Below are 25,304 nucleotides of genomic sequence, written 5' to 3' on the forward strand. Positions count from 1 at the left end.
AACTTGACCCTATCTGCAGTTGCTATTACTCAGAAATAATTGTGATCTAACAGGTCAGCTCCTTCCTGCCCAACGAAAACCAAGCCCCCCCCCCAGCAATATGCGGTTCTTATTATATAGCACAGGAGTGAGCAGAGTAGAGGCTGGGCCCCCTCTGTGGAGTGTGAAATTTCATAAGGGGGGGCACAATACAATCAGCTACTGGGCCTCAGGATCACCCAGCTCATTAAAAATGCCAAACTATGTTACTGTTTTTATGCCTGTGAATGCATATTTAGACACCGATTAATAAAGGTTTTACATTCTAAATACTGATTTTCATACATGTACCGCAAGGGGTTTTTTTCCTATGAACGGAACTGAAATTTCCATCGGTTTGGATGACATTAGACAGGTTGTGGGAGGCCCTGCTAATTGCAAGGATGAAAAGTGGGGCCCAGCGTAAAAAGTTGGCTCACCTCTGATACAGCAGTTGCCTTGGGGATGGAAACATAGTTTAAAGATAATGTTAACCTGATGGGCTGGACATGAATCACTCTCTATTGAATCTTGAGAGGGTGGGAGATGCTAGTGCTGAACTGCTAGGATTTGCTCTAACATACTACTAACATACTACTATTACCTTCCAATATGTAACATTACTTTGGGACACGAGTGTCGAATCAGGTGGGTGGGAGGCTGCTAGGGCCGGAAGCCAGGCAAACCACGACGATGAGGTCAGGGAGAGGAGTATGCCTAAAGTTCATTTCATTCCAGCTATCCTCAACCCTAAGCACAAGTGAGAGCAACCCTAAGGCTGCTCCAGCTCAGACTGGGGACGAGCAGCCTACCCACACAACAGGGGTAGTTCAGAGACGGCTTTTAGCAACCTTGGCCTTGGCTTTTAGCAACCCCACTCAAGTCCGCCATCAAGTGTTGTTATGGAGATGCTAGGAAGCAGGTCTACATCTTTAAAAGCAGGTAAGCACTGTGATCCAGCTGTCAGTTAATTTCATGGTGCATGCCTCTTTCAATATTCAAATGCAGAGAATGCCTTGAGCCAGGGGAACTTCATTTAGAACTTCACTTTGTTTGGCAGACTTCACAATCTCATCTCATCAGTCGAGTCTTTCCCTGATACGTAAAGAGATCTCCAGCACCATGGAAAATGGCCTTCAAATCACAAGTGGGCGAAGGAGCCAAGGAAAAGTGTTTCAATTCCAAGGGCACAGAGATTCTGGAATACTGTGGAGCCTTGTTCCCCATGAATGAAATAAGTTTTTGTCATCTTTGCCTAAATATCAAGGAAGCGGTAAAATATCATGAAGGCCACTACAGTGTGACATTTTCTTCAGACTTGTTCACAAGGAACCAAACCCAGAAATTAATTCAGAGAGCTACTATGAGAACAAATCTACTAATTGTAGTGGAGCCCCTGGTGACCCAAATCAAAGACAATGGCATGTCCAAACTCAGACTCTGGCCATCATAGGGTGGTGGAGGCTATTTTTTCCCAAAGAGACCTATGTGGCCCCACCCACACTCTGCCTTGATGGCCCCTCCTGCTTGTCCTTCCCCTTGGCCCCAGCCCAGGCAAGCTGTCTTCCAGGAAGCATGGTGGGGCTGGGACTAGGACACCTGTGTCCAGGACTTGGGGTGTGTGGGGTCACTCCGTTCTGAGGGGTCCCAAGATGCTGGAGCTGCGCTGCCCACCCTATGCTCGGCTGTTTGGGGGAATTGGCCACCTGACACTTGGGGGCTCTGGGGCCTGTGTGCCCATTGTCTGGTATCCTGGTGCTGAAGCCATACGGGTGGTCTGGGCTGGGCTCTGGCAGCCATAGAAAGAGGCATATGGCAGGGGAAGGAGGCTAGGAGGGAGGTTTTGGGCACAAGGTAGCCTCCCTGAGCACAGAGTTCACCCTCTGCCCATGATTCTGGCCCAATATATCCCAAATCAACTCTGGTATCCAAAGCAGCAATGATCATTAAAGGACCTGCCTGGCCTCTTCGTTGTTGTTACAAACATTTTCCGGAGCAATCCCCAGTCTGTGGTTCTACAGTCACATGCAGCGGACAGGCACTGCCTGCCCAGCTAGCGTATGTGTACGTGGCCGTGTGGACAGTGAGGCATAACGTACGTAAGCAGTATGCCCTCCAGGCCTGATTGCTGGAGCCACGTACCCTCCGTGGTGGCTCTACCTCCTCACAGCTCTTTCTAGCGCTGTAGAGTCCCTCTGGCAGCACCTTGCCCTGCTGCACGTAGCTATGCCTGCAGCACCTGTCCTCTACACACTGCCCAAAGCATAATCAGGGACTGAGGTGAATCTTCATTTTTTCCATCGATATTTTGTATTTATTGGCAGCCACTCTAGGCCCTAACTGAGAATGGAGACCACTGGTCTAGGTGCCGTGCTCATAAGTTATGACAGTTCTGGATCTAACCAATTCAGGTTAGGCAATGGGTTGGACGGAGGTGAAGTGACTCACCCAAGTTCACAAACAGAGCTGGGACTAGACCTGAAGTAGCTCCTAAGCTGCTGCCTCAGCCTTTGGGCCAGGCTGACTCTCTACAAAAGGCTGCAGTGACCTCTTCTGCTGCTCACCTCCTTACGAAGCCTTTTTCTCATTCTAGGGATGGAGATGGACTCTATCTCTGCTGTCTTCCACACTGAGCACCCAGGAAGGCTCTGGCTCTAACAGGCTCTGCACTAAGTGCTAAAACATCCTAACTGCCCTGGTGGCCAAGCTATTTTCAATGCCAAGGGGACCGATACTTGACAGCCATTCCAAAAAGCCTCAGAGCATGAGGTTTGCACAAGGCAGCTGGCCTGAGCCCAGCAGGGCCTGCCAGACCTACTGAAACCACATGAAAGGCAGGGTAGTGATGGCTGGAAAGAGAGACCTCAGCGAGGTAGACATCAAGCTGGACAACTGGGAAGATCTAGCAGACGACCGCAGCAGATGGAGGCAGGGGTTACACAAGGGTCTTCAGAAGGGCGAGATGAAGATCAGACAGCTAGCAGAGGAGAAGCGAGCGCACAGAAAGCACAATAAGGACTTGCCAGACACCCACTACATCTGCAAGAGATGCAGCAAGGACTGTCACTCTCGTGTGGGTCTTTATAGTCACAACAGACGCTGTAAATGAAGTCCTCAATTGAAACTTTAAAGGGCACAATCCATAGTCTATGCAGACTGAAGGATGCCTACTACTACTGATGGCTGGAAGGAGACATGCTCTAAGTAAGAGAGAGGAAGACAGCCGAGGGTCTGAGGTGGAGAGAGAAGCTGAGAGTTGGAGAGGAAAATGAAACGGTGGGTGCCAAGAAATGGAGTTGGGGTCTGGACCACAGACAACATCCAGAGCTAACGGTGCTCTGACAGGCAGAGGAGACCCAATTCTCTATCAGCTGAGTGGCAGGGAGAGAGGAAGGATAAGGATGTGAGGAAGGAGCTGGATGGTTATGTAAGGGAGGAAGGAATAGGGCAACAACGCCTAAAGAAAGGGCAGATGAGCACCTGACTGTTAGCTTGAGGCTGACTCTTATGATGATACTAGAATGAGGGACGGGATATTCTCAGATGATTCTGCAAGTTCTATGCTTGTTTATGTCTCTGTAGAAGACGATGTCTTGCCCAGTGAAAGCAGTGGAGCGGGAGCACGGCCACAAGCCAACGTGAGACTGCTTGAGATCACAGGGTGGGCAGATACAGCTCCCCTCTTTTCTTGACCTGGGTTTAGCTCTGTCCTAACCATGGGACTTACATGATTCATCAGATGGGGTTAATTAGCAAATATGTTGTTCAAATAGCTGTGGCAGAACTCATTAATGAATTACCAGCAGCCAAGTTAAGAAGTCCCTCCGCTCACCAGTTAACACCCAGGGCTGCTGCTAGAGATCTCCTTGGGGACACAAACCAAGGCAGTGTCCTGAGCAAAGCAGCTCCCATGATTTCTTGGTCAGAATTACGCTTCTGGGGATGGAAGTGGCCATTCAGATGAACAAGCAGGAATTGGAGGAACTCAGCAGCTCACAGGATTAGGCCTACTGCCTGTAACCCTCTGTTAATCTGAGAGCCAACTGCAGGCATGCCACCTGGAACACAGGTACTTTGCCTGCCAGCTGCTCAAATGACCTCAAATGACAGCTTCAGTCCAGTTCTCCGTCCTCCCCTGCTACCGTCCCCCATTGATCTGAATCAGCTTTCCCACTGTGCCTTTTGCTAGCACCTTGCAATAGCCAACGATGGGCGAACTGGTTTGCACGAGGAAGGGACTGGCTGCAGTCTGCAGCCAACACACTAAACAAGCTTTCTGGAGATGCGGCTGAATGGGGTTAACTTTTTCTTTAGGTCTTTCGAATTGTCACACTCCGCATCTCTTTGGGACTTTGGCTGGGAGCAGAGGTACAGAAATACTGAGGGAAGTAGGCTGTTCTTCCCAGAGTTGTGACCGGTTGGCAAATTAGGAAACACCAAAAATATCTTGAAAAAGAACCTGAAAAATTCCAACCTGATGCTCCACTTAGAGAGGTTTAGGGAACTGCAGAAAACCTATGTATCCAAACAAAAACTTCTAGCTCTTTCATCATGGCCCGCCACTTATCAATAACCTCCAAACTGGAAGGCCCACAGAGATAGCCTAGGGAGATTTCCAAGGCAGCCGATGGCTCAAGTGCACATTGTGACATTTTCAATGTGCCGATGAAGAAATCAGAAGTTCTGAAGAAACATCCATTACCCAGCACTGAAAGCAAGAAAAACATTCAGCACCGTGTGAGACCAACCGCTCAACCACTCGCCATCCCTCACAGCAGCAATCTAAGAGACATTCTGTGGGGCAGCAATCTAGTACAGACAACTAACCCTGCCACAAACTGCTCCAGTTCAGCAGTACTGTGCTATTAATCCATACAACCAAGGGAGCGCCATCACCACAGATGTAACAGATATATCCCCAGAACTGCACAAGGGTTAACTGTGGATCTAGGTATAATGCCAAAAGAAACGTGTAACAACTGTTATTAAACATGGTTGCAGCTAAACTGCATTTTGATCTGCCCTTTGTGAATGGAGCCAACCACGTTAAAGAAAACGTATGCTTTTCGTCCAGGTACAGATCTTTATACTTTTTTTTTTTTGGGGTGGGGGGGAAGCTGCTAAGCTAGGATATTCACACTGTCGATGTTTGTAGAGAAAAATTACAGCGCTGAATTAAGGAGATTTATGGGCAAGACGTCAGCTTTGCTCACTTGAAAGCTCATCTCATAAATCATTGTGTTGGCCTCTTCAAGAAGAGCCGCTAGCTGGTCTTTAAGATCATAGCCAAAAGTGAACACAGCACTGTGATAGCTGCTGCCAAGACAAGAGAGGCAGGGAGAGGCGGTTTAGACCCTTTTATTGGCAGGGCTTGATTAAAGCTGATTCCTCCCAAATGTTTCCTAAACCACCAGCAAAAGGCCACTTTTGAGGGTCCCTTTAATGGAAGGAAAGGGGCAGCGAAAGGGATGGGAACAGAACAGTTTAAACCCTTCACTGAAATCACTAGGAAATCGGACAACTTTGCCCTTGTAAAACAAGGAAGCAGATACTGCGGGTCTTTGTTCTACTCAGGTCCTCACTCAGACATTGTTAAGACAAGGAGCATGGAGAGGCAGGCTGTGGAGAACGTGCTCTGGGGTTTCTCTATAACCTATGGAGCGCGGCTCTGCAGTAGATGGCTCAACATTTCGTATTTCGAACGACATCCCTGCAAGGGAGCAAAGGGAAGAGAAAGGGTGCCATGGATCAAACATTCTTCACCAAAACCCCCCCAGGGAGGATTTAAAGGCAAACAGTGGAGACACACGTGACTCTGGCTAGTACTGACTCTGCAGTCCCCAGTGTTCTGCACACATCCACCCCTCCATCGGAAAGGAGTGAGGGCCTTCTGCAGTGCTAGTGCTATTTAAATCTCTGGGAAGATTCCCATTAACTTTAATGGGCTTTGGACTGAGCCCTTGATGGGTGGTGTCCAGTGTTCCCTGTAAACTGAGCACTTGAAGGCCACCCAGGAGTCAAAGGCTGGCCAGCTGATGAGTGGAACATGCACAGCCACCCATAGCTGGCAGCCTGTGAGTCTATTGGTGGTGCACATTCACACCTAACTCAGTGCACATAACAAAATGTATCCCACCACAGATGGAAAAAATGAGAGGGAACACTGGTGGTGTCTCAGGGGAATCTCAGCTACATCGGCTTCATTACAACAGTGAGGTGTGACTGGCAGTGAGGTGGCTGAGATGACCCTGTTTGGTTTTGTACTGCTTGGAAGGGGAGAATCTCTCTTTTGGAGCCCCACACTCCAACAGTATGAGGGTTCAGACTATTGTTTCTGGGCAGCTCTGAGCTAAGCAGAGCACACGTCACCGCTCCATAAAGCCTCACCATGGATTAGCTCCATCTCTCTCTTTACCTGCTCGGAGGCTTTATAATCTAAAGTTATGTCTGCATTAGGGAAAGTCAGTCGATCACAGATACACAATTCTAGCTATGGCAATTGCGTAGCTAGAATTGTCATATCTGCAGTTGACTTACCTGGCCGTCCTCACTGAAGAAGGTTGACGTGAGAGTACGCTGCTGACCCTGACAGGCCAATTTCATGCAAAAATCAAACCTCAGAAGATCGACTCTGAGCATATTGAACCTGAGCAGGTCAATCTTCTGGGGTAGTGTAGCCAAAGCCTAAGTAAAGCAGGCATAGGGTTAAGCAGCATATACAGTAAACTAACTCTTCCATATCCGGTAGCCCCCAGAGTGGGAGGTTGTCAGATGTTAAAATATTATCCATAGATCCCTTCGCCTCCAGTTCTCCAACAGCGGGGCCACACTGCAGCGGCACTCCCCTTCCTGAAGCCCTCTGCAGCCCAGGCTCTAGGGCACTGCCTCCACTCACACAGCCCACTCCATACTCCCCACTAGGGATAAGCAGCTCTTAGCGGCTCAGGCCCCAGCCCATGCTGCCTTGCAGGTGTGTTACCCACAAAAGCTAATTACCTAATAAATAAAATTGTTAGTCTTTAAGGTGCTACAGGACTGCTTGGGTTTTTTTTTTGTTTTGTTTGTTTTGTTTTTTGTGAAGCTACAGACTAACATGACTACCCCTCCCCCCTCCCCCCCGGTGGCATGAAGAACTGATTTATTACTTCACCCAAATTGCTAGAGAAGTGTTTACGTAGCCCAGCATGATCAGTGCTATTCCCAATTCCCAACACCTCCAAAAGAAAAAAAAAACAACAGCAATGTGTAGCAGAAAAAAACACTAAGACAGACTTTATTGCATATTTTACAGATTGGTTCTCTTAGGCTATATCTACACAGCAGCATTATTTCAGCATGAGCTATTCTTGAAAGCTGTGTCTACACTACAAAAATAACTTCAAAGTTACTTACTTTGAAGTTGAGCATCTACACACACCCAGCTTCAAAGTAAGGCCCTACTCCATTCCTGGGACTAGAGCATGGACTTCGAAGTTGGGCTCCCTTACTTCAAAGTTAACTTCAACGTAAGGAAAACGTGTGTAGACTCTCTGCTGGCTACTTCAACGTAGCACCTAACTTCAAATTTAACTTTGAAATTAGTTCCCAGTGTAGACACACCCGAAGAGATTTTTCCAGAATAGCTTATAGCACAGCTACCCACAAGATGTGTATCAAAATAGCACTCAGCTGTTTCAAAATACTGCGTCCACACTGATAGAACGCTGAATCATATTTAAGGCTACCCTCTGGACTGGAGGCCCCCCTATTTCAAAATAGTCTCTATTTCCTGTCTATACAGCCCCTATTCCGAAATATCTATTTCAGAATAGGCACTATTCCTCACAGCATGAGCTGTACAGAACTCGAAATAAGCTGTCCGCTATTTGGAATTTATTTCAGTTTTGCCACGTAGATGCTCACCAAATTATTTCAGAATAGCAGACGTAACTCTGAAATAACTTTGCTGTGTGGCCGTAGCCTTACAGAACTGCCTTTTCCCGCTTATTTATTTAAGCCTGAATCCCCATTTTTCACAGCATTCCCCTTTGAAAATCATCTACGGCTCTAGCAGTCAACACCAGCCTCCTCCCAGTCAGCCAAGAGAATCGCACTGAGCAGGGCTTGAGCTGAAACAGGAAGCCTAACAACTTTAGCCTGCAGTGAGACCTCTAGTGTTTTTTCTTTTTTTTTTTTTTTTTTTTTACTCTGTGTCCTGGCATAGTTCCTCTTAAAGTACAAACACACACAGAGCTCCTATTGTTTGCAGCCCTTCACAAGCCCACTGATCCTAATATGGAATTCAGCAGGAAACCCATGATTTCCTGACACACAGCAAGCTGAAGAAAGAAAGGAAAAACTCCATTAAAAACCTCCAGCACTCCTCCATGTTAGAAATGAAGTGGAAAATGAAGTGGATTTAGCAGGAATCCCTGATTCCTCCTGCCACGCTGGAGAAAGGGAGAAGAGAATGAACGGCTCTGACTGCTGATATTTTTGAAGTTGCAATAAATATCGAGGTCTCTGTGTCAAGATGTGTATTTCCTGACTCTGGCTCCCAAGAAAGGACAATTTAAAAAAAATTAGATGTATAATTTATTTACCTCAGTGCTTCTCGTTACTGATATGGTTATTGTGTGAGGCAGCTGGAACAGCCTGGAAACATTAGTATGATTTCCTGAGGTTGAGAGCCTTCCAAACTCAGGAAGAGTCAATACAATCTCACTTCATTTTTCCTTCATGTGCACTTAGAAGCCCGGAAACCCGCAGCAGCGCCCGCAAGCATGAACTGTCAGGAGGGAGATGACAGTGGCACTGATGGCAGCAGCAATAACGTAAAGAAGATGTTGAAGTGCGTGGTGGTTGGGGATGGGGCTGTGGGGAAGACCTGTCTGCTGATGAGTTATGCCAACGATGCCTTCCCAGAGGAGTATGTGCCCACCGTGTTTGACCACTATGCAGGTAAGGAAGTGCTTTGGGAATAGGCACAGAAAACTTCAGGGTGGGGGTGGCGGGTGAAGGGAGATGGGGAGCAAAGGAGGACGGTTCAAAGACGAGGTCAGGGTTACTGCTAGCCCAGGGCTGTGAGACAGGCTTGGAGGGCAGCCAGACAGCACAGACCAGTGTTTCTCAACCAGAGGGACATGTACCCTTGGGGGCACGCTGAGGTCTTCCAGGGGGTTCATCAACTCAGCTACATATTTGCCTAGTTTTACAACAGGCTACATAAGAATCACTTGCAAAGTCAGTGCAATCTAAAAGTTCATTCAAACAATGACTTGTTTCTACTGCTTCATGTGCCTTATGCTGAAATGTAAGTACAATATTTCTATTCCAATTCATTTATGTGGTAATAAGATGGTAGAATGTCAGCAAGTTTTCAGGAATAGTCTTCTGTGATATTCTTGCATGTTTTTGTAAGTTAAGTAGTTTTTAAGTGTAACTTGGTGGTATGTAAAACAAATCTGACTCCTGAAAAGGGTACAGTAATCTGGAAAGGTTGATTAGCACTTGTTAAAGACCTCAGATTACTTTAGGACCATGTTTCTCAGCTGGTGGTACATGTACCCTTAGGTGTACGTGAGAGAGGTCTGGGGGTACTTATACATTTTTTTTGAAAAAGAGGTATTTTATAAACAAAATGTTGAGAAACACGAGCATAGAGGGTAATACGTACAATTGGGGCAAGGAAGGATTTGTTGTTTGTTTCCCCATTTTCTTTTGTTTTTGTCGAATAGGCACAATTAGAAACACAGCTTGAATTAACCTCCTCCGGGCTTTAAAGGCAGTGGCTATAATTCAATGTTTCCCTAACAATTTGCCAGGCTTGTTTTGAAGTTCTAAGTTGAACTCTGCCCTCTTTGGTCCGCCTGACTCTAACACACATATTTGGTCAGTCATCTTTTTCCTTGTGGCAAGTGATTCAGAAGTTGCAATGCTGAAATCCCTTCTTCGAACCAACCTTTGAGAAAAGCAGTGAAATGTCACTTAGTGCTGCCAGAATGAAGATCACTCCATTTTACTGGCATTTATGATTAATAGTAGTTAATATTAGAGTATGACCATGACCAAAGCAGGTGTGATCATTGGTTTTAATGCTTAATGGTGAACACGTTTGTCTTGGAAAAAGAGAACAACCATTCACAGAACATAGCAACAGATCATAATTGATATTCATTGTATCACAGTGCAAACTGAGTATCTTAAGACGACACTAGTTTAGGTACAATATTCACAGACCACTTTTACTATAGCAGCTATTTTTTCAGGTGTTTTTTTCAAAAGTTAGCATGTGTACTGTGCAACAAGCTGAAAATGCCGTCACTACTGCTTAAGTTCTCCTAATACAAACCTTTATTGTCCTCATCATGTTTCTTTACTGATCCTATGATATTTGTATTTATAAGACCCCAAAAAAAACCCCACAGATTTCGTAAGTAATGCAAAACTCATCACTAATCTTGCAGCAGTTTTGTTTGCTTTTCGTTTTCTGTTTCTTCTAAAACTGGATTTTCACGGCATGGCTTATCATAGGTTTGGTATTCTGTAATGGGAAAATCTCTGCTTTCACCTTGGCTTCATGTCAGGTTTAGCAGAGAGACGTGGCCAAAAAAGAAAACTGTGTAAATGCTGAGTTTGATATGTGGCAATGTAAAACCCTTAAATGTGTGTAGCTTCATTTCTAGATGCACATAACAATGTCTCTTCTCTGCCATCCCATTCAATTGATATTAAATTCCAAATACATGTTATCAAAACAGAAATGGGGTAAAAATGTAATAAGATAATATGTGAAACAATATACATTCGCATTCAAATGAAGATTATACAAATGTAATTGCAGAGACTGAAGAATTAGGTTCCAGCGAGAGTCTCCAGTTATTTTATTGGATTCTGAAGCATTCAAAGCAACTACTGTAAGAAAAAGTGGTTTTCAGGAGAAAGTCCAAAAAGCTAAGCAAATAGATTGCTCTGAGTCTTTAGACACTATTATACTATTGCAGGACAAAATCTGCCTGACTGGAGTGATTAAAAACAAGAGGTAGTAAAAAAAAAATAGAATTTCCATTCAATAGGAAATTCCAGCATTTTGAAATCTGTCTTTGTTCCAAATCAGCATGAAAAGTAAAATGTTGAAATGTTCCATGAAACAAATAGTCTGAAAAAATGTGTTTTGATAATGTCAAAATGCTTCATTTTGATATCTAGAAAATTCTACTCTCAAAAAGTATTAGTTATAATATGATATTTCAACATAATTTAACATTAACATTGTAATATAACAAACCAAAACGATAACATTTGAACAAAGCATTTTGACATTATCCAACTGAGAATGTTGAAATGATTCAGTTAGACATTTCCTTGTCAAAACTGTCATCAAATTCAAAACATTCCCGCAAAACATTTTGACCAGCTTTAGTAATAATATCAGTGTTGTGTTAGCAGTGTTTCAGCTGCCTCACAAGGTCAGTGTCATGGCCAGACTGGGAATATTTACTAATTTCCTTCTTGATTTTGAAGTAAAGAAGCAGGAGAATCAGATCAATTCTGATTTAAGACCACTGTCTTCCAGGACACTGTGATGCTGTCTAGCTGGGAGCTGGGAATAGCTTAATTACACAGTTGTTTTTGAGGACATGGTGCTAAGCAATGAAAGCAGCAGATCACATATAATGCTAACTCACCCTACCTGTTCTCTAGCCTTTATGTGGGCCACATATGTGGTGCAGTTATGCATATTAGTGATGCAAACAGAGATAGGCAATAAGAAGTAGCAAAGGAATTCTGTCAAATTTCAAGGGATTAAGTGCCAATTAGCATCTAAATATACAGTGCCGTTTATACTGAAGGGCCTCATGTAGTGCTATGAGTTTGTGTTTGGATGATGTATAGTGTTAGGGTATAGACTGATAAACTTCATTGCTGTGATTGAGATTCTTACAAAACTAGCAAGAAACAAATATTCTGATGATACCTTACATAACATTAGAGAGGTCAAGACCAGAGTGCAGCAAATCTGGAAACTTTGAGATATTTGAGATCCAGATCTACATTTTGTGACTGGATCCCGTTCCCTCATAAAACCACATGCATAAAAAAAAAGTGGGGGTGGGAGAAACAGGCACAAGTTATAAATGACATCCCAAATGTGGTCATATGGGAGAAAAATTTGGTGAGCGCAACAGTTGAAAAGCGGATCTGGGTTTTTGCTCTGGCTCCATATGGTGGCTGAATGATTTAAGAAATGAATTATCCCATTATGTAGTGTGCAAATTGATGGTTTGCTCACTACTTTACATGCATCTTGAATGAGACAGAAAACAAGAATGTCCATCTAAAAAGTAAATTCAATCAAATCCACCACAGATGACTGTGTGACATTTTCTTGGAATGTACAGCACTCATGGTGAGTTGGCAAGTGGCTGGTTCTGGTTTTCATAGATTTTAAGAATAATAGAGTGCATTAGATCCTCTACTCTGACATCCTGTATTACACAGGTCCTAAAATTTCACCCAGTTACCTTAGTATTAAACCTAACAGTTTGTGTTTGACTAAAATTTATCTTCCAGAAAGGCAGCCAGCCTTGATGTGAAGACAACAAGAGCCCAGTCATGTTAGCTGAACAAAGGCAAGGCTGACAGGTGATCTGATCACAATCTATGAGTATCTACAAGAAGAAGAAGAGATGCAGTGGATGAGGAAATATATGTTATTGGCCCACTTCTGTGGGTGAGAGAGACACGCTTTCGGGCTACGCCCAAGGAAGAGCTCTGTGTTGCTTGAGAACTTGTCTCCCTCACCACCAGAGCTTGGTCCAATAAGATATGCTCTTACTCACCTTGCCTCTTGAAGAAGCTGAGATCAGCAGGGCTGCAACACTGCATACAAGGGAAAACAAATTTCACAGTGGGCTCTTCAAAATAGCAGAAGAACATAAAACGCGAGCCACGGGCTGGAAGCTGAAGCTAAGTAAATTTAGACTGGAAATAAGGTGAACTTGTTACTAGTGAGAATAAGTAACCATTGGGCCAACCGCGGTGGATTCTCCATCACTGGGCGTTTTTAAATCTTGATTGGGTATTTTTTCAGACAGGTCTGCACTAAGAATAATTTTGGGGCTCCATGGTATGTGTTGTACAGGAGGTCATAATTCCTTCTGGCCTTGAAATGTATGTTTCTTCCTCTGGACCACCAACAGATGGCACAGAATACACCTTCTCTGTAGAGCCCTCGCCACTGGCTTACATGTGATGACTGTCTGTTTGGTCAGAACCCAGAATCTATAGTTTGAGCTAACTCCCCTAGCTGGTAGCAGATTCATATGCCTCTGTCTCATGCAAAGACAGCAACAAGTAATACACTGAGCAGTGAGTTAAACCTACAGGCTAAATGATGGACATAACATATAAATATACATAACTCACTTCTATACCAGAACGACTGATTTACAGTAGATGGCGGCACTATTTCCAGAACAGATGCTTAGATAAAACAAAAAGAGGAGAAAAACTTGCCCAGAGCTCCTAAACAACAGAACTTGCTAGCTTTTATGACTCTCCATTTCTGCAGGATGTGGTAGGGCTCTATTGTACTGAGTCACCAGCATAATGTTTATTTGCCAATTAAGTCAATGTAAATTCCTCTGTTGATTTTCCTTCTTATGTGCTGTCCACTAAGGAAGACTTTTTGCACATGCCTAGATGATTGGTACATATGAGTATCACCATTCACTATTCTTTGTTTTACTCAGCTTGTTTGTATCACTTCTTTCCTGTACTGTAATACTTCGCTAGTTATAGCCAGGACTAACTAACTAACATATCATGGAACTGGCAGGGAACAGAGATGAGGAAATGTGTTTCCTAAACTTGTCTTGTCAAGACAAAATCATTCACAATGAAGGACATCTTTTGTCAAATTATTAGCTGCCTCTAAAATGAGAAATGTTGGTTATTATATCTGCTGTTTACAGGTTACGGGGCTTCTAACTGAATGAATGGGTTGCAGCTCATTATCGAATAATCACCAGTCCCAGCATGCACTGGGGCCAGGGTAAAACCTGGGATGGATTTTTCAAGGACATTCCCTTCTTCATTTCCCCCAAAGGTCTGCTTAGGATCCTGAAAGGGAAGTTAAGTAGCATCCAGATCTTCAGTTCTGCATCCATACATATTCATAGCTTTAAAACTGAGAGCAAACTCTTGCCATCCATCAACAGGTGTTGCTCTGAAAGCCTCACAGGGCAAGATAGTTTGGAACAGATGGGGGTGGGGGACAATACCAGGTGCATCTGGTTTCACTTGTGCTAAACACCACTCAACTCCCGCAGCTCAACCCTGACAGCGCGGGCAGAATCGCGGGGGAGAAACGACCCCCCGCTGACCCCGCACCAGCAATCCGTCGGATCCCTCACGGGGCTTCGAGCGAGGGCACAGAGGAGTCGGCAGCAGGCCCCACCAACTGGCGGTGTGCCGCTCCGCCCCTCCGCAGACCAACCCCACCCACCTCCGGCAGGGGGCCTGGAGCACAGTGTAGATGTGAAGGGAGAGACCGGGGGAAACTAATCACTGGTAGGGCAGGAGCTGGCCTATTGGCTAAAGGGAAGGGTGAAGCACGGAGAGGAGGGTAGAATTAAACAAGGATTATATTTATTAGCACAAACAGTAATAGTCAAACTAACAATGCAACAATTAAACTATAACACTATATACTAACTTATCTATAATTTAAAAACTTACAACAAATGTCATTAAGGATTCCATTGATGAAGTCTATGAGAGACTTTCCTTGCTAGACACAAGGACAAAAGGTTTAGTGAGCTCTTTTTGTTTTCTCCGGGTTACAAGGGGTAAGTTTTAGTTTGCCCCCCTCATATACCCTGGGCAACTGATTAGGTTACCCTATCGGATCCCTTGCGGACCAGCCTGACAAGGTTCCTTTCCCACTGATTCTTTCAGCGGGGATTGGAGAGGATGGGGAAAGAGAGAAACAGGGAAGAAAGGGTTATAAAGAGAGAGAGAGAGAGGGAGTATAACAATAAAATCCTAACTAACAAACTTTTAACTATGGGGTTGTTAAGCAGGTGTGCAGCCCCGAATAATAATTAGAAATTAGCTTTAAGCTATGTTGTGGTAAATATACCACGTGGCCCGGTTTAAGTTATAAAGTTAATATCCTGGGGCGTGGGGATTTTACGTGTCCTGTAGTTCGGTCCGTTGAAGTGGCTGCGTCCGGTGATGGAAGGCTGAGGCGGTGACAGCGAGGTCGATGGTGCTGCGCGAGTTGCAGGCTTTAGGCCTCAGTGGGAATGGGCGCAGTACCCCACCCTATTGATGGGGCCAGTTCGCCCCACTCCCCGTCCGCTCTCGGCCTGTTGTCGGCGGCTGGATCGAAGATGCCGCAGTGATTTTTTCGGCAGTCTCTGGGTGCTAAAGGGTGCGGGCGCAGTACTTCACCCTAAGGGTGAAGTCAGTTCGTCCCTCACCTGAATCACCTCAGAATACACTGCCTAAGCTCTTTTAGTGAGAGTGATTTCAAGTAAAGTGATTTCAAGTAGCCTGTCTCAGCAAAGCGGACTCTGCTGGGTGGCTGCAGCGCTGCAGGCTCAGGAGACAGGAGCTCTCCTCAGCTCAGGAGCTCTTCGCAAAGTCTTCTACTGGGCGAGCAGGTGCCGACTGGACTGGGCTGACTGACTGACTCACTGGCTGGCTGACCCCCCAGTGCTGCGGGGCGCCACCTTATATGTCCTATACTTATGAATTATTCATGAGTTCATTATCATATGAACGTTCTGAGGGGCCTGTTCTCAACCAGGTCCCTCTCCAGGAGCTACCTCACCTTGGACCAATGAGGTGCCTGGATTTTGAAATTCATGATTTGAAATGTCTGTGAGTTCAGGTTACCGGTAAAACCAACTGACACAGAGTGACCGTTACTAAGGGCGCAAAATGGCAGCCTATGTACTTTTTAGGGTCTACCTGCCCCTGTGGTGATATTAATGGCTCAAAGGCTTGTTTCCCCTGGCCCACGGGGACGATAATGCCTGAGGGATGAAAAATCCCTGACAAACCCCAGGGCCAACCCCACGTGTGCTGGGGTGCCTGGGGCTGTCTAGCAGAATCTTGGTGCCACTCTGTTCCTGCTGATGCGAGAGCTAGTCTGTAGATGTAGCTCCTCCCCAAGCCATCAGTGAAGCTTCTGGCCCATACCAGGCAGGAGAAGAAAAGTCTCCCTGCAGCGTACAGCAGTGATGCCCTGAACAATGTTCCCTCTCATTTTTCCCCATCCATGGGCAGAATAAATTTTATTATGCACACCCCAGCATGAGCAGATGTGCACCTTCAACAGAAACACAAGCTGCCCACAGTGGCTGCCTGTGGGCAATCTGCTTATCAGCTGGGAGGCACCTGAATCTCTCCTGGGTGGACGCGCTCAGCTTACAGGGAACATTGCTCCTGAAATCCGTGACTCCAGCACCAGTGGGTGGAGGAGGAGGAGGCAGTTGCTGGAAAAACCATCCACCGCTCGAGTGGGCGGGTAAAATCTACAGCCACAGCTGTAAAAATGCCCCATCTATAGGGGACATGGATCAGGGAGTTTTCTGGGGTGGGAAAAAGGAGCAAAGACTGGGATGGAGGGAGTAGCTCCTCTTCACAGCACAGAGTCAAGAGTCTCTCCCTCGCACCGCCCTCCAGCACCAAACCAAAGTTAAATCAGATTATTGAAGAAATCAAGGCCAAACCCAGGAGCATGAATAGAGTCAGTACTTGGCCTAAACCCATGGCCTCCCCACAGAGCCCTCACTCCCTCCTGCCCCAATGAAAGCAAGTGAGGGTGCGGGAGAGCGTGTAACGGGGGTTGTGGCCTCCACAAACCCATCAGCATGGATAGAGTCACTACTCAGCCTTTCAGACAGGGAGTTAGCAGGAATTTGAGCAGGAGACTTGGACGGATCAGTCCTGCCACGGTGCAGGGAGATGGGCTAGATGACTCATGAGAGCTCCTTTCCAAGGGGAGAGAAGCGATGTCTTTTATTAAAGACTTTCTGGCAAAGCCATTCAGCAGTAACTGTGAAGTAATGATATTAACACTATCAGCTCAGGCTGGGTTCTCTGCAGCCTTATGGCAAGCAGCCCCTGTAGCACAAAGTGAGGAAACATGCATATTCAAATGTGTTCTTTGTTTTTATCCTATGGGAAACAGGACAAAAACACCAATCCTGCCCCCTGCCAGAAAGAGCCTCGTTGTAAGAATGTTCCTTTGCTGAGAATGGACTGGCAAAAAAAAAGGGAAGAAAAAGCCCTCCAAGATTGGAAAATGTGTTGTAAGTCCATAAACTATCTCATTCTCTAGTTTCAAAGCTGGCCATGAGCCCATCATGATGAGCAATTTTGTCCTGGAAGGACAGACTCTCTGTGACATGTGATGTCTTCTAGTTCTACAGCATTGTGCAAACTCTAGTTCCAAACCTGCGAACCTCACTCAGTAAATTTTCCTGTCATAGTGCTTCTGCGTGCCAAGATGCTGGTTTTAAACTTTGGGGGAATCAGGTCAGCTGAGACTTACTCTCGCTAGCTATGGCTACATTACAGAGTTATTTTGAAATAAGATATTTCGAAATAGCTGTTTCAAACTAAACACAGCTACACGCGGAGGCTGTGGCCACACTAACCCCCTCCTTTCAGAGAGGGCATGGTAATGATGGATTTTGGAAGACACTGAACACTTGTGAACACTTCCATGTGAGCAGGTAAAATGCCATAAACCAAAGTGGGTCTGTCCCATGAAAGCTCATTTAATAGATTATTTTGTTAGTCTTTAAAGTTCTACTGGACTGCTTTTTTGTTTTCATAAACCAAAGAGTTAGGTGTTAGACAGACAACCAGTGGGACAGCCTTACCCCTTGAGCATAGCTCAGCAACCCCTGGCATGCATGCCAAGCAGGAGCTCAGCCCCATCCCTCTTCCTCCAGGCAACCAGCATCTTGCTCAAAGCCAGGCCACCTGTGGATTAACAAAAGGCCAGCTAACGCAACCAACCACCACCTAAACCATACAGCTTTGCATCTTCATTTGTTTATTAATGAAGATGTTGTAAGTAAGACTATTAATGACTTTAAAAAGCATCACCAGCACTGGGATGATACATAGAGGTCAAAAGGTCACATTTTGGCCCTCTGTCTTGGGAAGGCTGCAGACCCCTGCTCTAGAGGATGCTGGTATGTGGTTTGGTTAGGCAGTGCAGGCATTCTTCAGATGTAACTTTTCCGCTACTGAAGTCTGACTTCAGGCACAATATAAACTGTGAATTAATGATTCTTTTGTCCAGGGGACAAAGTTCAAGAACATTACCCTTGTATTTGGCAGCAGAGCTATGTGCGATTGTCGCACACCAAACTGGGCAACGTGCTGTTACACACCATCATGCACATCACCTCGGGCATGCTGCATCTGACTCCACTCCCAGGACTATTCAACTGAGCAACATTGTGCCTCCTCATATCGGGAGAGAGGTTACTACTGGCAAGTTCCTGGAGAAAACACACACCAACCCAAGCCTGCTGCATAATGATGTTTTTAAACTTATATGGAGGAATACCTATTTTGTACACCTGAAAGGGGCCTTCAGAGGTCATGGAGTCCACTTTTGTTCACTCACAGCAGGGCATATCACCATGCCTAACACATTTCCTCCCCACCCCCATGTATTTGCCCCAGATCCCTAAACAGCCTCCTCAGGGATTAAACTCACAACTATGAGTTTAACAGGCTAATGCTCAAACCACTGAGCTATCCCTTGCTGCTGCTGCATGTATGCATGCTAACATGTTGTCCATTATGGTCTCATCCCCCACACCAGGCTGGTAGGGCAGAAACACTGTGGTGAGAGCAATGGATATCTGTTATAATCCCCAGTCAATCCTTCATCCCCCATCCCACAATCTGCATGGTTCTGACCTGTCCTATGGACAGTGATCCCTGTTGAACAGGTTCTGGGCTGGGCAAGGTCCTTGCACAGCCCACCAGTATTGCTGGAGTCAGCCTTTGCACAGCTGTGACCCGAAAGAGATGAGGCTGCACATTGCCAGTGAATGCCGGCTGACTAGCTTCTTCAGTGATCTAGAACAATGTTTCTTAAACTGTGTTCTGCGAAACACTGCTGTTCTGCAAACAACTTGCAGGGGTGCCACGGGTGTTGGGAAAATACGCTGATGGTCTATATTTTCTGTTATTAAAACCAGATACAATGTTACTTCTTCAATACCTGATTCATTTTGGTTTTGCTGTACATGTTGTGGTTTGGGGTTTTTCTTTTTTTGGTCTAACAAAAAAGATTTTGAAGAAAATTTTCATAGGTTTTTCCACATAAAAATGATTATTGTTTGGTGTTTTGTGGCGTCAAAAGTTTAAGAAAGACTGGTCTAGGAGAAATGAAGGGTCCTGTGGCACCTTATAGACTAACAGAAAAGTTTTGAGCATGAGCTTTCGTGAGCACAGACTCACTTCATCAGATGCTGGTCTTGCAAATTTGCAGGGCCAGGTATAAATAAACCAGAGCAAGGGTGGGGATAACAAGGTTAGCTCAGTCAGCAAGGGTGAGGCTTACTACCAGCAGTTGATCTGGAGCTGTGAACACCAAGGGAGGGGAAGCTGCTTCTGTATTTAGCCAGCCATTCGCAGTCTTTGTTTAAGCCAGAGCTGAGGGCATCGAATTTGCAGATGAATTGTAGCTCAGAAATTTCTCTTTGGAGTCTGGTCCTGAAATTTCGTTGCTGTAGGATAGCTACTTTTACGTCTGCTACTGTGTGGCCTGGGAGATTGAAGTGCTCTCCTACGGGTTTTTGTATATTGCCATTTCTGATATCTGATTTGTGTGCGTTTATTCTTTTACGTAGAGACTGTCCAGTTTGTCCGATGTATATAGCAGAGGGGCATTGCTGGCACATGAAGGCATAAATTATATTGGTAGATGTGCAGCTGAATGAACCCACGATGGTGTCGATGATCTGGTTAGGTCCTGTAATGGTGTTGCTGGTGTAGATATGTGGGCAGAGCTGGCAACGAGGTTTGTTGCATGGATGGATCCCTGAGTTAGAGTGACTGTGATGCGGTGTATAGTTGCTGGTTAGGATTTGCTTCAGGTTGGCAGGTCGTCTGTGGGCAAGGACTGGTCTGCCTCCCAAGGCCTGTGAAAGTGGGGGATCATTGTCCAGGATGGGTTGTAAATCCCTGATGATGCGCTGTAGAGGTTTTAGCTGAGGACTGTAGGTGATGGCTAGTGGTGTTCCATTGGTTTCTCTCTTGGGCTTGTCCTGTAGTAAGAGGCTTTGTGGCACACGTCTGGCTCTGTTGATCTGTTTTTTCACTTCCTCAGGTGGGTATTGCAGTTTCAAGAATGCTTGGTAGAGATCCTGTAGGTGTTTGTCTCTGTCGGAGAGGTTGGAGCAAATGCGGTTATATCTTAGTGCTTGGCTGTAGACAATGGATCGTGTGGTGTGTCTGGGATGGAAGCTGGAGGCATGAAGGTAGGCGTAGCGGTCAGTGGATTTACAGTACAGGGTGGTACTGATGTGGCCATCGTGTATGAGCACCGTGGTGTCCAGGAAGTGGATCTCCTGTGTGGACTGTTCCAGGCTGAGGTTGATGTTGGGGTGAAAGTTGTTGAAGTCCCGGTGGAATTCCTCCAGAGTCTCCCTCCCATGGGTCCAGATGATGAAGATATCATCAATGTAGTGTAAGTAGAGATGGGGTGTTAGTGGACGAGAGCTAAGGAAGCGCTGTTCCAGGTCAGCCATGAAAATATTGGCATATTGAGGGGCCATGCATTCATGGGTTCATTCAGCTGTACATCTACCAATATAATTTATGCCATCATGTGCCAGCAATGCCCCTCTGCTATATACATCGGACAAACTGGACAGTCTCTACATAAAAGAATAAAATGCACACAAATCAGATATCAGAAATGGCAATATACAAAAACCCGTAGGAGAGCACTTCAATCTCCCAGGCCACACAGTAGCAGACTTAAAAGTAGCTATCCTACAGCAACGAAATTTCAGGACCAGACTCCAAAGAGAAATTTCTGAGCTACAATTCATCTGCAAATTCGATGCCCTCAGCTCTGGCTTAAACAAAGACTGCGAATGGCTGGCTAAATACAGAAGCAGCTTCCCCTCCCTTGGTGTTCACACCTCCAGATCAACTGCTGGTAGTAAGCCTCACCCTTGCTGACTGAGCTAACCTTGTTATTCCCACCTTTGCTCTGGTTTATTTATACCTGGCCCTGCAAATTTGCAAGACCAGCATCTGATGAAGTGAGTCTGTGCTCACGAAAGTTCATTGTCAAAACTTTTCTGTTAGTCTATAAGGTGCCACAGGACCCTTCGTTGCTGTTACAGATCCAGACTAACACGGCTACCCCTCTGATACTGGTCTAGGAGAACTGCATCATACCATCAGGATGCCCTTGCTTGACTAGACAAATAGGCACACACTAAATGAATGGCAGTTAGAGCACAAATTTAAAAGGTTGCATACAATACATAGGCTAATTCTCACCATTGCCTTTGTGTCGCATAGAATAAAGACAAAGGATCTGATTTCTGACCTCATACGAGTGTAAATCAGCAGTAACTTCACTGGCATCTGAGGAATTATGCTGGTAGATAGCCAGCATGAGGTCATATTCCAGTTTTCACATTCAATTCCAGAATTTTTGTGGTCTTATTTATTTATTATTATCAACCAAATGTAGTGATGTGAAAACTGCCATCCTGGGTTGCCAGGGAACGGACTCTAGAATTGATCAGGTTAAAAATATAAGTTAATCCTCACTGCTTAACCTGGAGGAATAACTCCATCACCTTGGAGCAGCAATTGTGTCCTATCATCTCAAGTGAACCAGCCACTGAAGGGCGACATGCTTCTTTTGCTAGCATGGGTTATGTGCTGTCCCAGCCTGGATAACCACATCTTCAGTGTTTGCAGTCCAAAGCAGTTCAGATCCCTTCATGGCTCACGGTTTGTAATAACCTCATACTATGAAACAAGAGTAGGGAACCTCCATCCCACAATCTGGGACTTGCCTGTATCCAGCCCCCAGGCTCAGAGCTCCCCTCCCAGCATCTGGCCTTCAGCAGGTAGCGTGTTTAGTGCCCTGAGACTCTTGCAGGCCTGAGTCAGGCAAGCCAGGCCTGGATCCAGCCCAGAGGCTCTGCCTGGTGGGGGCAGGAAGTTGTTGCCCTTCCATCTTTCTCCCCTGGCTGGGGGAGCAGGCAGCAGAATGCTGCCTGGATAGGCTTTTGTTTCTGCTGCTCTAATTGGCCAGGATTCCAGCCAATCAGAGCAGAAAAGGGCAAGACAGAAGCTTCTCCAGGGAGCTCTTCTCCATGCTGTTATTCCCCCAGCTGGGGGGAAGGCATCAGTACATGTGCAGAGGTAAGCACCCCTCACCTCCAGTGCATTCCTGCACCCACCTCCTGCCCAGACCCCCACCCCAGCATTCTCCCACCCACCCAGATCCCACTTCCAGGCTGCTTCTGCACTCTCTCCCCGACCCAGGCCCCACATCTGCTCCCTGCCAGCCCCCTCCCATACACGGAACTCTGACTTCCCCCCATCTTAGTCCCACTCTGAGACCCCAGAAGAGTTAATCTAGCCTGGGGGAAGCCTTGAACCTCAGTTCCCACTTCTCCACACTCCTGCCCATGGCGGTGATGAAGCATGAGGGGAATGAGATGTCTCAGTCAGGGGACAGTGAGAGGGGTTTTTTTGTTTTGTTTGGCTTTTTGTGTCTCACTTGTGTGTTCCCAACCTGATTTTCCTGTGAGTCAGTGGTCTCTGACCTAAAAATGCTTCCCCACCCCGATATGGATTATCGGTAGCAAATAAACCCTGAATCTTCAGCACCACAAGGGTAAGAAAACACCACGGACAACATTTAATGAATCAGTTCTTTAGCTCAAGGGGTAGAGGATTGTGGTTTTAACTCTGAAGATCCTAAGTTCAATCCTCGATGAGGACCCATGGCTGATCACATCTGTTTGACTTGGGCATTTATTGTGTGCTGATCACAACAGTATATAGCATTTAGCTTTGCAAACCACAGTGCAGCATGGAAGCAAATATACTTTGTTACTGACTGACAAGGGAGCAAGTAAATTTTAGAAGTTCCTGTTCATAATTAACAATTCCTGCCAAAGAACACAAAGAGGTGGATAAAAATCGCAGCTGTGCTCAGCCTGAAACACATCATTAGTCATGCCAAGTTTGACAGACATGACTGTGAAGGGATAAGGGTCTGAATCAGGTAGCTGTCATAGTAAGATATTATAGTGTGGGCTAACTAAGTTCCAGGCAAATGGAAATCCTTGAAGTGAAGAAATTTGTTGCATGTCATACAAAGCTAACTAGAAGATCTATACAGGAGCAAAGGAAGAAGATAATTTCCTTAATGTATTTCTGTGTAAAGTGCTAAGCTCCTAAAAAATCAGAACAAAAGTAATTTATGAAGCACAACAGTTAATTTATCAAGAAAGAGGCATCAATTTATTTGCAGAAGATGCAATGAAAATGTCACATGTTAATAACTGAGCCATTTATTTTTGTGAAGGCAAGAATTAGATTACAAAAAGGGCCCTGTCTTTGTTTCCTTGTTCTGATTTCTCCCTCCCTCCCTCCCTTTCCACCCATTCATTAGATTGAATTACGTAAGTGTCCGGAGAAATGCACTAGGGAGAATTTTCTCCCAGGTCATTTGCACAGATGCATATTACTCCAGGAAAAGAGTGAGAATAGAATTTGGACCAGTCACACAGGTGCAAGCCCATTATTTAACCCCAGGAGCTTTGTGTCTATCCATCTGCTAGTTTATATGGACTGAACTGGAAGTGTTGGATCAGCAGAGAAAGTGATTCTACATCTTCCTGCAGTGAGGTTGATAGTGCCTCATCACTACATGGATATGCAAGGGCAAGCATGCAAGTAAGAGTCCTGTGCAGCCCCAAACATAGAGGCTGCTACTACTAGTGCCCCGTGGAATACAAGACCGGAAAGAGGGGATTGATAAAGAAGGGCTGAACTGAGCACAGAAGGCTGAGCAGACTGCTCCTCCTAAAATGGTGCATGTGGCAAGGGGCAGCCTTCCCCAGCAAGCTGGAGAGTATCAGGTTGGCCATTTCCAGTTAAAATGGAAGCGAAGACAACAACGGAGTGAGTTCTAGCCCCTGGGGCACCCTGGAGTTGAACCTCAGCTGCTAAGCTGAGCTTCCTCTGCTCTTTATCTCTGCTGAGCTAACTCAAGTTCAAAACATCCCGTTGCTGGCTTCCCAGCTATCCCTGGGAATGCAACTCCACAGCAAACACACAGTGACTAAAGGCAGCCATTGGAGTACAGCAATGGTACAACTGGACTCTCTGGGCAGAGTAGTTCAGACAAAAACAAGAACCGATTTCAATCACTGTATAAAACCCACACTGAGGCTGACGCTTGAATTTCATGCGGCTGAGCCACTCTTGGGATAGAAGAAAAGAGATCTAGCTAGTTACGGTTTTCCTCTCCTTTCTGCAGGCCTCTGTTTCAGGAGTGGAAGACTTAGAAATCCCAGACTTCCTGCCCTTGCAAAGTTTTCACCTGGGATTTTCAATGGTGCCTAAAACCATTAGGCACTCGGCTGCTAATAATATTCAGGCATATAACATTAAGCTCCTTTGAAAATTCCCTTCCCCTGCGTCCCATTCTGAGAGGGCCATGCTTCTGAACTGCTAAACCTCCTGAGGTTCTGCCCCGGTATTTGATTCTCCAGAGTGCAGAGCAACCAGCACTCTGAGGCCATGTCTACACTTGGCCAAAACTTCAAAATGGCCATACTAATGGCCAAATTAGAGAATACTAATGAGGTGCTGAAATGAATATTCAGCACCTCATTAGCATACTGCCAGCCACAGCACTTTGAAAGTGCTGCATTTCAATCACGCATGGCTCAGCTATGCGTGGCCCTTTTTGAAAGGACCCTGCAAACATTGAAATCATGCTGATAGGAATGAGGGGATTTTGACATTTGCAGGGTTCTTTTGAAAAGGATCCCCATGTAGATGAGCCGGGCACAACTGAAACACAGCACTTTCGAAGTGCCATGGCCGGCAGCATGTTAATGAGGTGCTGAATCTTCATTTCAGCACCTCATTAGTATTCTCCGATTTGGCCATTAGGATGGCCCTTTTGAAATTTTGGCCAAGTGAAGACAAGCTTGGATGTTGTTTGGCATGGGCTTAAAAATATCCTGTATGGATGCTGATTAACC

General features: G+C 45.6%; 1 protein-coding gene across 1 annotated transcript in view; it reads left to right on the forward strand.

Annotated features, from left to right (window-relative positions):
* The first annotated feature begins 8,392 nt into the window (after positions 1–8,392).
* RHOJ (ras homolog family member J) overlaps positions 8,393–25,304 on the forward strand; it is an 81,595-nt gene continuing 64,683 nt past the window's right edge. Inside the window, exon 1 of the mRNA XM_074996324.1 lies at positions 8,393–8,958. Within this exon, the coding sequence (XP_074852425.1) occupies positions 8,781–8,958 (178 nt within the window). The 5' untranslated portion in view covers positions 8,393–8,780. The remainder of the gene's footprint in view (positions 8,959–25,304) is intronic.

This window comes from Carettochelys insculpta, chromosome 6 (assembly GCF_033958435.1).
Source record: "Carettochelys insculpta isolate YL-2023 chromosome 6, ASM3395843v1, whole genome shotgun sequence".
NCBI lineage: Eukaryota > Metazoa > Chordata > Testudines > Carettochelyidae > Carettochelys > Carettochelys insculpta.